Raw genomic sequence first — 14,518 nt, forward strand, 5'->3', positions numbered from 1 at the left:
ATTCGAGGCTGCGTCCACACTGCAGAATTAATGCAGTTTGACACCGCTTTAACTGCCATGACTCAATACTGTGAAATTCTGGGATCTGTAGTTTTGTTTAGCCTTCCCTGTCAGAGAGCTCTGGCGCCGCAACAAAACACAAGTCCCAGGCATTCCATAGGATGGAGCCATGACCCTGAAAGCGGTGTCAAACTGCATTAATTCTGTAGTGTGGCAATAGCTAAGGAATGGGGATGGGGGGCGTTTTGCCCTTAGTCTCAGGTTGAAACACGTCCCGGGTCTGCCCTGTTAATAGGAGGATTTCCCCAGTCTCCCCCCTTTCCAGCTCAAAAGCAAAAAAGTGCCCCTCCTGTCCTTTGCGAAAAGGAAATCCGATTTGCAATATTTCGTTCCTGCTGGGAAAAAAGTCCCATCTGTTGAGAGAATGTCTTCTTCCAGAGGGAATGGTTTGGCGCTGGGAGGAAGACTGCAATGCCCATGCGTCGGAGGAGTTTCCCCTTGATCCGAACAGACTGGAAACATTATCAATAAAATGAATAATAAATAAATTACTAAATAAATAATGTTCAGAATGACCCGAATTTTTGGAGCAGCGTCTTCTGCTCTTTTGAGTTTTCTTCTTTACTCCGAGTTCACAGCAATAAGATGGGTTTACTCGACCTCACAATTTAGAGGGAAAGTGAGTATTTGACTCCACTCATAATATGGGTCAGGGGGACTTATTTGTTAGTGGGACCCACGTTAAAAACCAAAAAATCCAGAAACGACTAAAACAAGAACAATCCAGAATTCACCTGCCAGAAGTTAAATGCACATCTGGCATTTGTGTGGGAGCATCAGGAGAATGATGCAGCATCTGCTAGAGGTAGTTACAGGGTTTTGCACCATGTGCTAAAGGTGTAGTTACAGGGGAGGGGCAGAATGAGGGTATCACACACCCCCAAATAAAAATTCTCCTTCCCCCATGACATTTTCCTTTGATCCCAAAATGTCTATCATGGCATTTAGAAATACAGTTTGGGCACTCAAGAAAAAGGGGCAAGCAAAGCGGTCAAGGGAATGCAAACACAGCAAATATAAGAGCTGTAGGTGTGAATGTTTTCCAATCTCTCACTCTCTGCAATGTTGGAAATGTGGGATCTGAAGGGAAATTTCGTCTGAGGGTTCAGAATTCTTATGGCGGGGGTTAATGCTCTTGGTTCCTTCCCTAAACACTTTGGACAACTGTGATTTATTATTTTGTCATTAATTTCAAATGATGGATTTCAAATTAATTAATGTGAGCCAGCTTGGCGTATTGGTTTGAGTGTCTGACTAGGATTTTGGAGACCAGGGTTTGAATACTGGCTTGGCCATGGAAAACCACTAAGTAACCTTGGTTTAGTCACACACTCTCAACCTCAGAGGATGGCAGTGGCAAACCCCTCTAACGAAACATGCCAGGAAAACCCCGTGATAGATTCACCTTATGATCGGAAACGGTTTGAAGGCACACAACAACATTAACTTCAAGTTAGAAAACAGTGCTCTATAATTCCACCAGCTTAATTCAAAGTCCAGTTCAAACTGTGCTGGAATCACTAAAACTCCTCTTTCCTCGGTGCAAAATACATTTTCTTTCAAAATATCCTCTTGTAGTAGATGAGCCAGGAGACAACAAACTCGCTGAACACTGTAATCCATGGCTGAGAATGCAAAGAGATACACATCAACAAGGATTCCGTCAATGGTGTCCTCTTTCTTTCTTTCTTTCTTTCTTTCTTTCTTTCACATTGCTACTTGAATTGTGATTACTGTTTTGGTGATAAGGTCGGGCTGAAATTGTAGATGTTGCCCTTTGGATGTACCAAGTAACCCGGTCCCCTAGAGAGGGCCATGTTAACTAGGGTCTTTAATACTTGCTGAAAAATCGTAAGTGACAACAGAGGAGTGATTTGCAACGTTTCGCTTCCTCTCCCTGTAATATACACCAGCAAGTTTGTTGCATTAAATTTCATCTATTAGGAGCTGCCTTCAGACGTCCAGATGTCAAGAACAGCTCAGGCTGCCATCTTGAGGTTTGCCATAGGCACAAGGAGGACACACTGAGTTCAACAACACAAGTGTGTGTGTGTGTGTGTGTGTGTGTGTGTAACTGCCAACCTGGCTTCCTAGCTGGCATTCACAAGATCCATTTGCCCGCAAGGAAGACACTTCCAAAGTAACTATGGTACTGCACTTCTTTTTTTTTTTAAATGAAGAGGTCTGGCATTAGCATTTTGAAAAGAAAGACTCAGCCCAGAGGTTTTCTTGGGGCTGCATCCACACTGGAGAAATAACCCGGTTTGGCACGGCTTTAAGTGCCCTGGCTCAAGGCTATGGAATTCTGGGAGTTGGAGTTTGTTGTGGGCCCAGAGCGGAGCTGTGCCTCCTCGAAACCCACTAAAGAGGCGACCAGCAGCAGGAGGAGGGAAGTGAGAGCTGGGGGCTGTCTTTCATTTCAAGCAACCAGGGGGTCTTGGGCGGGCGGGGGGCTAATTCTTTCCCTCCATTCCCCACACAAGGGTTTCTTAAGACTAGATGTTCTGAAGAGACCTGTTTCAAGGGGATTTTAATCCCTTCTTGGGTAGAAGGGATTAAGGTTTAGCTCATGGGCTAAATCCAGACCCATTACTTCAAATGCCATTTCCGAGCAATTCCGGGCCAAAACAGTGATGCTTCTCCGGAGGGAAGGCGCCTGGATCCTGCCTGCTGCTGGATGCTGTCAAGGGGAGAACCCAAGAGGGGGCCGGAGGGGAGGAGAGGACAACTGGGAAAGAAGGTCTGGAAAGAAAGGAGGGCAGATGTGTTGGAGGGATTAGTTCGTTTTCCTTTTGTTCAGCAGAGCTGTCCAGTGGCGAAACTTCGCTGTCATTTGGGAGCAGGGATGGAAGCTTCCACTAGGATCATGAATGACATCAAATCCTCTGTTACTTTACTTTAAAAGGCGGGCTGCATCTGCACTGCAGAAACAATGCAGTTTGTCGTCGCTTTAACTGCCGTGTCTCAATGCTATGAATTTCTGGATCTTGCAGTTTTGTGAGATATTTAGCCTTTTTTGTCAGAGAACCCTGGTGCCGCAACAAACTACAAATTCCGGGATTATGTAGCATTGACCCATGGTAGTTAAAGCGGAGTCGAACTGAATTATTTCTGTGTACAGATGCAGCCTAGGCTAGGCAACATATGGAAGTAAGGGCTATCCGTGGCTGCTAAACCGGATGGCCATGCCCTCTGGAGCCAGTGTGCTAGAGTGGTGCTTTGACGACTGGACTACTGGACTAGCATTCATCCAGGGAAACCAGGTTTCCAGTCCCAGATGGGCCATGGAAACCCACTTTAGACCAGTTTCCTTTGGATAAAACATGCCCAGAGAGCCCTATGATGGGGAGACCATACGTAGGAGTTGTGTTGCAGCGACATTACAACAAATATCCTACGTTCAGTATTAGAAACTAAATGCTGGAGAGGCAACCTGTTAATCTTTATGGCACCTGGATGCTGCACTTTTGGGGCCTTTGATCTGATCAAGCAAAGCTCTTCTAATGTTCTTAGAGGTACTGGGTCCTCTTTCATGTATGGCTTCTCTTTCACATAGAGCTTCGGAATGGAGAAAGTGCTTATTGCAGTTCTTCAAACTGGCTGGTAAGGTTGGTTTGCCCAAGACTAGTCCTGACTCCGGACCAGACTCCATGGACCTTTGAGAAAAAGCGTAGTTCGCTAAGAGGCGCCAGTGCAAGGGAGGTGGCCCCCTTAACCCCTTTGAGGAAAGAGGCGAAGGGAATCGAGTGGAAGGTTGCGCTTAATTGGGTTTAAAATGTTTTTATCTTCTGGGCCGCCTTGGGTCCCTTTTGGGGAGAAAGGCGGCATTAAAAAAATGAAACAAACAAACAAACAAACAGTATAAATAATAAATGCCTCCCTTCCCTGTGCTACCAGCCGGGCCATAATTTGCCTCAGGAGCCTCGGAAGCAGGGGCTGGGAATGCGACTTTCGTTGCTGTGGGCTTTCAAGTCGTTTCCGACTTAGGACGACTCTATCACAGGTTTCTTCTTGGCAAGATTTCTTCAGAGGAGGTTTGCCCTGGCCTTCCCTTGAAGAGGCTGAGAGAGTGTGACTCGCTCACGGTCCCCCAGTGGGTTTCCATGGCCGAGCTGCATCCACACTAGAGAAATAACACGGTTGGCACCACTTTAACTCTTTCTGGCTCAGGGCTATGGAATTCTGGGAGTTGGAGTTTGTTGTGGGCCCAGAACGGAGCGGAGCTATCCTGGAAAAGGAAGACCTCTGGTCGCCCTGAGTGTAGGACGTGGCAGGAAAAATGTAGGACATAAAAGCTCCAAACATTTCCTACCTAGTTTTTTGAGGGTTTTGGGGGACCCGTCCTGGAAAAGGAGGACAGAAAAGGAGGACATCCAAGAAAAAGGGAGGACACGAACAAAAAAAGAAAAGAAAGCTCACAACAGCCATCTAACTACACACACACACACAGAGAGACAGATGTTTCTTAGCCAGAGCCTGCTGAGAACAGAAAGCCTCTTGGGAATTCCTCCTGGAGAGAAAGGTGGCAAAGTAAGGCCTGGAGGAGGAGGAGGAGGAGGAGGAGGAGGAGGGGAGCGGAGAGACCGTGGGGCGGGGGTCCCTTGCCGCCTCTTCCGTGGGGAGGGGGGGGTCCGTGGGGGGTGGGGGGTGGGGTGGGCGTGGCCTCCTTGGGGGCGTTGGCTCCTCCCCTTCCTCGGGGGCCAGCCCCCTCCATGAGCCGCGGCGCTTTCGGGGCTGGAGAGGGCAAAGCCCAGGCATCGGAGGCGGCGTCGGAGGCGTCGGAGGCGTCGGCATCTCTCGGCCCCTCGGTCCAGCCTGGCTCCTTCCCTCCTTGCTTCCCTCCCGGCTTCGCTGCTCCCTCTGCCCTCCTTCGCTCTTCCCTGCCGCCCTCTTGCTCCGCTCGGTCCTTCCGAGGGCCACCCTGGAGAGCCACCTGGCGCTGGCGGGGCTGGAGCCGGGCGCCGGCCTCCCCCTCCCGGAGCCAGCCTCCCCGAAGGCGCTCAGCTCCGCCTGGGGCCCCAGCAGCGCCTGGCCCAAGGGCCCCCCCGCCGGCAGCGAGTGGCTCTTCCCGGCCAGGAGGAAAGCCGCCGCCGCCGCCGGCGAGCAGCAGATGGGCTCCTCTTCCGACGGGCGCGAGCTCAACGCCCTCCTCCCGCCGCCGGGGAACGGGGGCTGCCCGATGGCGGGCCAGTGGGCTCCCATGCTGGACTTCCCTCCCCCGCCGGGCGCCTCCTACGGGTCCCTGGGGCCCCCTCCTCCTCCTCCTCCTCCTCCTGGCCCTCCGGCCTCGGCCTTCATCAAGCAGGAGCCCAGCTGGAGCGCCAGCGAGCCCTCCCCCGAGGAGCAGTGCCTCAGCGCCTTCACCGTCCACTTCTCCGGACAGTTCACCGGCACCGCCGGGGCCTGCCGCTACGGGCCCTTCGCCGCCCCGCCGCCCCCGCCTCCGCCCCCGCCGCCCCCGCCCCCGGGACCCGGGCAGGCGCCCCCCGGGCAAGGCAGGCTCTTCCCCGCCGGAGCGTACCTGCCCAGCTGCCTGGAAGGACAGCAAGCCCTCCGCAACCAAGGTAAGCCCCCACGGGGACACTGCCCCTCCGCCCCGGAATGATAGGCACCCACAGAACCAGCCGGTCCAGCAGGAGGAGACCCATAGAACCAATGAGTGGACCCATAGAATCAATAGATGAGTGGACCTATAGAACCAAGAGGAGTCGACTCATAGACCAATATAAGTGGACCCATAGAACCAAGATTTTAGTGGATCCATAGAACCGATAGGAGGACCCCTAGAACCAGCGTGAGTGGACCCATAGAATCAATATATGAGTAGACCAGCCCATAGAATCAATTTAAGTGGACCCATAGAACAACTGGGCCACTTGGGCTTTGCTCTATCATCAAGTCCCCTTCATTCTCCAACTGGGACTTGGGCTATCGTTGTTGCTCTCAATCCGTTTGCGACTTATGGCGCCCCTAAGGGCGGCCCTGTGATGGGATTTTCTGGGCAAGATGGGTTCCAGAGGGGGTTGGCCATTGCCTTCCTCTGCGGCTGAGAGAGTGCGACGAGGGCACCAGTGGGTTTCCATGGCCGAACTGGGACTCGAACGCCGGTCTCCAGAGTCGTAGTCCAACACTCAGACCATTGCGGACTAGTAACGAGATTTAGCCCTAAATCTTTGCGCCTGCCTGCCTGCCTCCCCATTACCTTCCGCCGATGGAAAGAAGCACCTTCTGTCCGATGGCAGACCGGATCCCGGGAGAGGGAGGGAGGGAGGGAGGGAGGGGGAGCCTCAGGCCCAGGGCGAAATCCCCTCCGCAGGTGACATTTTCCTCCACTCTCCCAATGGATAGCCTCGCAGTCCCTTGAACACTTAACACTCCAAGAGAGCATTTAGAAATACAGCTTAGGCGCCCAAAGAAAAGGAGCAAGCCAAGTGACCCAAGGAATGTGAACACAGCAAACCTCGGAAGCGTTTTAGGTGTGACCGGGCTCTTACCTTTAGAAATTTAGGGACTAAAGGAAAACTTCACGGGGCAGAATTCTTGTTGACGGGGGACAATGTCCTAATTTCGGGGGGCATGGGTTTGGGAAAGTGGGTGTGGGGATCTCTTTCAGGGGCGATCTCTGGGCACCTGGCATAGGCTGCATCCGCAGTGCAGAAATAATCCGGTTTGACACCACTTTAACTGCTATGGAATTCTGGGGGTTGTATTTTGTGAGATATTTAGCCATCTCAGTGAGAGAGCTCTGGTGCTACAACAAACTCCCCGGATTCCATAGCATTGAGCTGTGGCAATCAAAGTGGTGTCAAACCGATTATTTCTGCAGTGCGGATGCAGCCATAGTGGCGGGCGGGACCCAGCCTTTCCAACTCTCCATCCCCCGCTTCCATTGAGATCAATGGACAGAAAGGACTGGAGTAAAACAAATCCCTTTGGATGAGATCTTCAATGGAGCAAAACAAATCCCGCTTTCTTTGCTTGGCATGAAAGCAACCCTCTTGCCCACGTCTTTGGAGCAGGAGCCTGGGCATCTTTACGAGAAAAGTTCCCCCCAAAGCTTGGGCTGCGGCCATCCTTGAAGGCGTCAACATCCTAAACATGGTAATGTCCATGAGACATTAAGCAGGAGTTAGTACTGAATGCTATGGGCACAGGGATCGCTACAATGAATAGTAAAATTACTCTGTTAAGTTACAATGGAATGAATAGGGACCCCAGGTATCTGAGTAAGTAGGCTCAAGTCTTAGGGAAGCTCATGCTACCGATTTCTTTCTGTCAATGAGTCTCAAAGGTGCTGCAAGATCCCTTTGCAATTAGGGACCAAATAGGTTAGGAGTGAATGTTTTGGGGCTGGGCTCTGGATAAAGCGGGTGCAGCGTGTGCACCTCCCACGACTTGGAAACTATTCAGTAATACTTCAGTCCCATACTTACTTACCTGTGAGTAGGCTCCACTGAACAGAATGGGACCCGTTTCTGAGTGGCTACCTAGGGAATTGCATTTCTAAGGATGTGCTTGAGGAAGGGTATGTTTAGGATGGGACAGAAAATCAATGCAGGTTGGTAACTGGATTGTGAATTATAGTTTTGCATTTTATATTCGGCCAAATCCAAATTGTGTGGCTTCGCAATTTAATCCACAGGATGAAATCCAAATTTACTGCAACCACCGGGCTATTTAGCATTTAGCAGTGGTTTCAGGGTTAGGAGATAACGCTGATGATTTTGGTAACCCTCCTTTAATTTTTCTTTAAAAATGGTTCTGCATGTTTGCCTTTCAGTCCCAAAGCACAAGCCTGTCCTTGTTCATCTTTTCACACTAGATTGTGAGGTTTCTTGTTCCAGCGAGAGGAATTCAATGAAAATTTCAGAATGCGCGTTTCATTACATGTCCGAGTTTTTTCTTTCAACAATTCTGGTTCGGAAGGTAGTTATTATGTATGTCGGAAGTACCGTCTTCGTCTTCCTGTTCTATACACCTATGAGTTCCCATGCAAAAACATCTTCCGATAGGTTTGTCAGTGGAGGTGGGTGGGAATGCGTAGGACTGGGTCTTACTAGTGAGTCAAGAGGTGTAGGAAAGTGCTTTGAGTAACTGTCTGGTGACATCTTTAGTGGGTGTGGAAATTACTTTTAATAACCCTTAGGGCTATCAGTAGAAATGTAACTACGGGGTGGGTTGGGGATGTGGCAAATTGAGGGTATTACTCCTCCTAGTAAGAACTCTGCCCCCAAATTATTTCCCCCTCACTCCCCACTTTCCCGACTAGAGGGAAACACCTAGAGAGGTCTTACATTTGCTGTGTTTGGTTCCCTTGGTAACTTTGCTCCTTTGGATGCCTAAACAGTGTTTCTAAATGTAGAGAGAGCTTGTAGCACCTTTGAGACTAACTGAAGTTAGTTAGTTATGAACTGAAAGTATTAACTTTAGTGACTGTTAGTTAACTGTTAGTAAATATTAGTTAGTCTCAAAGGTGCTACAAGATTTCTCTACATACTGAGTCTACAGACTAACATCTTTGAATTCTACCAATATTTCCAAATGTTCAGCCGAGGTTTTGCATTACTGCAACGCTAAAAATTTGGGGAGGGGTTGAAGGAAACTTTCATTTAGGGGGTCAAAATACTTATGGGGGATATGATGCCCTCATTTTGTCGCCTTTAAGTACACCCGTCTTTCTTGTATCAGGCAGTGTTTACTTATTTTTAGTAGGTGGCAAAAACTAGTTGTTAAGTCCCGATTAGTGTAGACCCGCTGAATGGATTCAAAGTGTTATGTCAACACTTAAGTAAGCCATTGATTCAATGGGCCTACTGTATTTGGGACTAGTATTTGGGTCTTCTGTATTTGGGACTACTGTATTTACCTTAGGAGTAAATTCACGTTGTCAACGCCTCCTTGAAGCAAACAGGTTGTAGTAGTGCTTTTTTTTCCCTTGAAAAAAAATTGTGGCAAGATAGTAAGGGAACTCTTGATGACCCTCTAAAAATATTTGGTTGATGTTATGAAAACGAAACCGCGGAAATGACATTGGTCCACAGGAATTTAGGTACTGACTTCTGCGGATTCTGACTCCAAAAACTGTTGGTAAGTGATGCTGGCAGGTTTTCTGAACCAGAGGAGATATTGGTGGCTGAAAGTGGAAGGAGAAATTAATAGTTTTCCTTCTGGAGTAGATGTTAAACACAAACACAAAACCCACACAGCTAGTATTGGAGTGTTCTCTATTAATAACCGGATCCACAGGGAGATATTTACAGAGCTCAGTAAATCCTACGATCATTGCAGAGGGTTATGCCAAAACCCTTGCTTTAAAAAGTACAGTTCTTTGGAGGAGAACCGTCAATTAGAGCTCCGATCCAGAATTTATTTGTGTAGTGTTTTAAATCCCGTTGAAATCGGTGGGATTTAACCTGTCATTTTACACATTTTACTAGTGAGTAAACCCACTGAACACTGTTAAAGTCCCGCAGATTTATTTATCTTAAAAATATAGACCCAAAGGTCTTCGATGTTACTTGTTTTCACCGGGAGTCGGAAGAGAGGTGACCACGAACTGGAAGGACCTTTCAGCAAAAGTTCCTTTTACTGAAGTGACCCGTTTCTCTCGTTTTAATCTGATTTTCTCTATGCGAACGAGAAAGGAGTTTCTCCTATGGAATTAACTTTTCAAAAAGTCTATAAACTTTCTGAGAAATAACAAAATTATTAGAGCCACTGAAAAACGAGGTTCCAGTTCATTTTAGTAAAGGCTTTGTGGGAGAAGTTCTGGCTTGCTTATTCTCTAGTTGGTTTATTGTGGAACTCGCTTTTCCTCCGCAGATACATGGAATGAAAGAATAATATATTTAGCTGAGGATTGCGGGAGGTAATTCGTTGTGAATACCATAATTACTTGTGTTTACTTTTCCCTTGACCTTGTTGCAGTTCATCCCTGAGGAAAATAAGAGAAGGAACCCTTCCTGACTGATTCACTAACTTTCTGATCCATGCTAACAGATCTTAGAAAAGATGCAGTGGCTGGACTAGTCAAATCGACAGCGAGGGTACATTATTTGAACAGAAAAATTCATTTCATTGGATTAATTCTCCCACCGCATTTATTTCATATTTGAGAGGAGGAGGTGGGTTTTTCAGTTTAAAAAAAGTTTTAAAAAACCCAAATGAATGCAGAAAACTATTCTCACCCTTTAATTTAATCCTATACTTTTAAAAAGCTATCTCCTCGGTGGGGTTAAAGAAACGAACTTGCCTTGTTTGTTTGTTGTGCCTTCAAGTCGCCTGTCAACTTAGGGCAACTTTACATGGTCTATTATTATACTTGTCTTGACCTGTTTATAGCTATACGTTTTAAGAGGAGAGAGAGGGGATTCCTGCCCCAGAAAGACTAAACTGGGATGGGATGGGTGGGTTGTCCTGAATTGGAAAACCACCACTCCTTTATAGTTGAGACTTTACAGGAATTGGTTAATCAGAAGTGTACTAAATGATCAGCTCTAATAATAATAATAATAATAATAATAATAATAATAGAGACCTCCCAGGAATAATGAAAGATGCCTGTTTCAATTTACTTGGGAATAAGCTATACTCAACACATAGAGGACACTTCTACCTACACACTCTGTTTGTAAGAATCTTCATATTTAAAGATATTTTAGTGTTGATGGACAGGAAACAAACATTCGCCTTCTTTAGTTTTTTGTGGGTTTTTCGGGCTCTGTGGCCATGTTCTGGAAGAATTTATTCCTGACGTTTCGCCAGCAGATGCTGAATAAACTCTTCTAGAGCAAGGCCACAGAGCCCGAAAAACTCACAAAAAAACTATGGATGCCGGCCATCAAAGCCTTAAAACAGTTCCCGCTCCCTATAAATAAGCTACCTGCCCTATAGGGCTGAAGATCTGACCTGTCTTATATTGCCTAAATGGTTAGGTTGGGAAGGCAATCCGTTTTTGTTAATCCAAGAAACCTTTCCTAAATAGTTGTCCCACTGCCCCTCCTTTTAAGAACCCCTTTTATATTATATAGCAATTATTGATGAACATTGGTTTGCTATTGGGTCTGACAATACCTTTAGCGATTTTATGGAGGGAGTGTTTGTCTGTTTAGGTATGTGTGGAAGACTGGGCAGAACGAGGAGTTTGGCAAAAGTGTCAGAACAAAACCAGAGTGTCTTCTTCTTTTAAATGCCAGTGGTCAACCTTTAGCTGGTTTTGAAAAGTCAAAATTTCACTGTCACTACAGACAGCAGATTACATCTGACTGAAAACCTCTCTTTAGGCAGACTGAAACATAATTTTTTGAGAAACTGACTTCCTTTCAATAAAAATTGTATTTCTGTTCTGTTCCAAGAGCCGACCAAGGAGATTAGGGTTCAAATCCTGTTCAGCCACGGGAACTTTTTGGGTGACCTTGCCATCAGCAAGCCCCACTCTTCGGAATAAATCTTTCCCAGAAAACATCATAACATGATTTCAAATTCACCCATTTCCCACCCATTTCCTTTTGTGTGATCAAACACCCCACAGAAGTCTGACCTTATTCCTTGATTATTTCTGGCCGTTGAAGAAAACATTAAAGGGGTTGCACATGGGAAAAAAAAAGAAGAAACAGTTCTAAGGACAAAAATGTATATTTAACAACTAAAATGAAAACAGTGCTAGGTAAATTACTTTATCCTAAATCTATGCTTGCTTGGAAAACATGTCAATGCTTTAAAAAACAAAACTGTTTAGTTCTGTTTAAAGGCAGAAACTCAAAAATTTCCTCTTGAGGAAATTACGGGATTCGCAGATCCTTTCATAATACAACACTTGTCGGAGACCCAGTGTGTAACCCCTCTCTTTTAAATCCGAGGCCCACCGCTGTCCTTCTCGCTGAAGGCAAGAATATATCTATTCCTTTCAGCCATTCGTGGAGAAAGGATCCATTTTCGTTGGCAACGCAAGCGCCTTTGCACCCAAAGGATCTGACTCCGCCTAAAATTCATATTACAAAATTCAAAGTTCTGTAACTTTTTCTGGCATGGAGGGGAGAAAGCAGCCTCTTACTTTACCCCCTTTTATTTATACTTTATACTTTAAACTCACTGCCCCACTCCTGACTTAAAGGATGGGGAATCAGAAGAACTAGCGGAGAATAGGAGCGCTGGGAGGGGTCCTGTCACTCTTTTTGAGTGACAGCTCTAGCAGAACACCTTGGATAGAGATTGGGGCTGCATCCACACGGGAGGAATAATCCGATTTGATACCACTTTAGCTGCCATGGCTCAATGCTGTGGAATTCCGGAAATGGCAGTTTGTTGTGGCACCGGGTCAAACCGGATTATTTCTCCCGTGTGGATTCGGACTTGGATCCCGCTCTTTATATTTTGGCAAAGGAGGGAGAAGATCAATACACAGAAGCGGTGAATTAGGAAAGGTAAGGCTACCCCCCAAATCCTTCTTCACCAAAACCTCAAACCCTTGGAGTTCCTCCAGCTTCCACCAAAAACAAGCGACCAACCTGGCTTTGCCTTTCCTGGGGATGTGTGCGTGCGTGTGTTGTGTGTTTTGGCGGCTGGGAAGAACCCAGGACAGCTGGCCAAGAGTTGTTTGTGGGGGGAAGTGGATATAGTGTTCTTTCGCTTGGAATCAGTCAAGGTTGAAGTTAAGGTTTGAGACGGGTTTTCCCACCGTGGGAAAGAGGTTACCTTGGTGTTTTTGCCAAATCTTTGATGGAGGAAGGAGGGGGGGGGGAGAGAAAGAGAGCCCCAGCCCTGTTCTCTCTTGTTTTGAATCTTGGCCCCCTTTGGGTGCCTTTTCCTCCCCTCCCTTCTTTTTTGGCAGCTGGCTTCCTCTTCCTCCTCCTCCTCCTCCTCCTCCCAGTGGGATCCCTTCGGAAGGGCTGCCTTCTTCTCCAGATGTCCCAATTGCCCTCCTTTTCAGCACGTTTTAATCAGGGCGGCCTCCGATAAAAGTCCTAATTAAAGAGACCCCGCTATCTATCAAGAGCCTGGCTCAGAAGTCCCTTATCGCATTCCTGGGGGAAGCGTTGGGCCAGGGCAGCACCGAAACCCCCGCCTGGCTCCCAGTCCAAATGGGAAGGTCAACCAGACTCAGCTGCCCTCTTTTTTTTTGGGGGGGGGGAGGATGAGAGGGGGAGGTCCGGGGGTGGGTGGGAAGCCTCAATATTTGGGGGAAAGCAGAAAGAAAGAAAGAAAGAAAGAAAGAAAGAAAGAAAGAAAAGTTGCCTTTGCTTTGTGGCTGAGATAAGGCGGCCCGGAGCAGCTGCAGGGTGGAAGGAGGAGGGCAAGGCTTGGGCACACCGGCCTTGACAACGCTGCCCAGGGTCACCAGGTGTGTCCTCACCGCAAAGGAGGGCATTTTGGAGCACATTCCCAAAAAAGAGGGAGGGCAGGACCAAATCAAAGCTCAAAGCACTCCTTATATATATTTATAAATTCATGATTCTGAGTCCTTCCCCAAAGGGAGGGACGTTTTAGAATGCCACCAGGTTGAAATGGAGGACTTGTCCTGGAAAAGGAGGACACCCTGTGTGCCCAGTGGAGTCACAGCGCCGCAGAAAAGCCCTTCCCAGCCCCCCAGCAGGGCCCCGACAAGGGGGAGAAGGGAGGATTGCCTCCCCCAAATAAGGATTCTGCCTCCGCAATGACATTTTATTCACAATTTCTAGCGTGGCTGTAACTTAAACTTTCAGTTAAACCATTCAGAGAAATAAGATCTTGCAGCACCTTTGAGAACTGAAGGTAGAAGTTGGTAGCCTGAGCTTTCCTACGCTTGAGCCTACATTCCCTCAGATGCATTTGGTGTAGAGAAAGATCCTTTTGCATACTGATTTTCCAGACCAACGTAGCTATGTCTTTGAGTCCTACCATTTAGAAAATAGGGCAACTGGCATCCAAAACCCACAAATCAGGGATGCTTTTAATGGGCCAACCAAAATACCCTTTTAGTTAGTAAACAGCAAATACTTTTAATCGGCTAACCAAAATAAAGTTGGTTGGCCGGTTAACGGTATCACAGTCTTGTGGATTTTGGATGTTATTTCACTTTGCTATATGGACAACATGGCTACCTCTGAATATGTCCTTTTGAAATGGTTTAGGCATCCCAAGGAAAAGGACAGGCAAAGTGGCCAAAGGCAGTAAATAGAAGGTGTGCACGATGTAATGCGAGAAATTTGGGGAGTTGAGCCCTGAAGAAGGGAATTCCTACAAGGGAAACTCTCCCTTGCCCTCTTACAGACTTAAGAAGCCCTCCTAGGCTCAGGGTGACCAGACGTCCTCGTTTCCCAGGACATGTCCTACATTTCTGCCTTCTGACCAGGAGGAATTTAAAAATATCCTCCATTTGGAGCATGACTAAATTCAACGACATTCATTTCTAAGGGTGAATTATATAAGTTTCAGTCAATGGGTTTTATTATCCAGGAAAGCTGCAAGAATTAGATGCCCT

The 14,518-nt window shown here is 47.2% G+C and overlaps 1 protein-coding gene across 2 annotated transcripts in view; it reads left to right on the forward strand.

Annotated features, from left to right (window-relative positions):
- Nucleotides 1-5,170: 5,170 nt before the first annotated feature.
- Nucleotides 5,171-14,518, forward strand: part of WT1 (WT1 transcription factor) — a 65,882-nt gene continuing 56,534 nt past the window's right edge. For both annotated transcript variants that reach the window (XM_089521278.1, XM_089521280.1), the window contains exon 1: nucleotides 5,171-5,624. In XM_089521278.1, coding sequence (XP_089377404.1) covers nucleotides 5,171-5,624 — 454 coding nt within the window. The remainder of the gene's footprint in view (nucleotides 5,625-14,518) is intronic.

The sequence above is a fragment of the Sceloporus occidentalis genome, unplaced genomic scaffold (assembly GCF_023333645.1).
Source record: "Sceloporus occidentalis isolate IW3139 unplaced genomic scaffold, rSceOcc1.0.p SCAF_4, whole genome shotgun sequence".
Classification (NCBI taxonomy): Eukaryota; Metazoa; Chordata; class Lepidosauria; order Squamata; family Phrynosomatidae; genus Sceloporus; species Sceloporus occidentalis.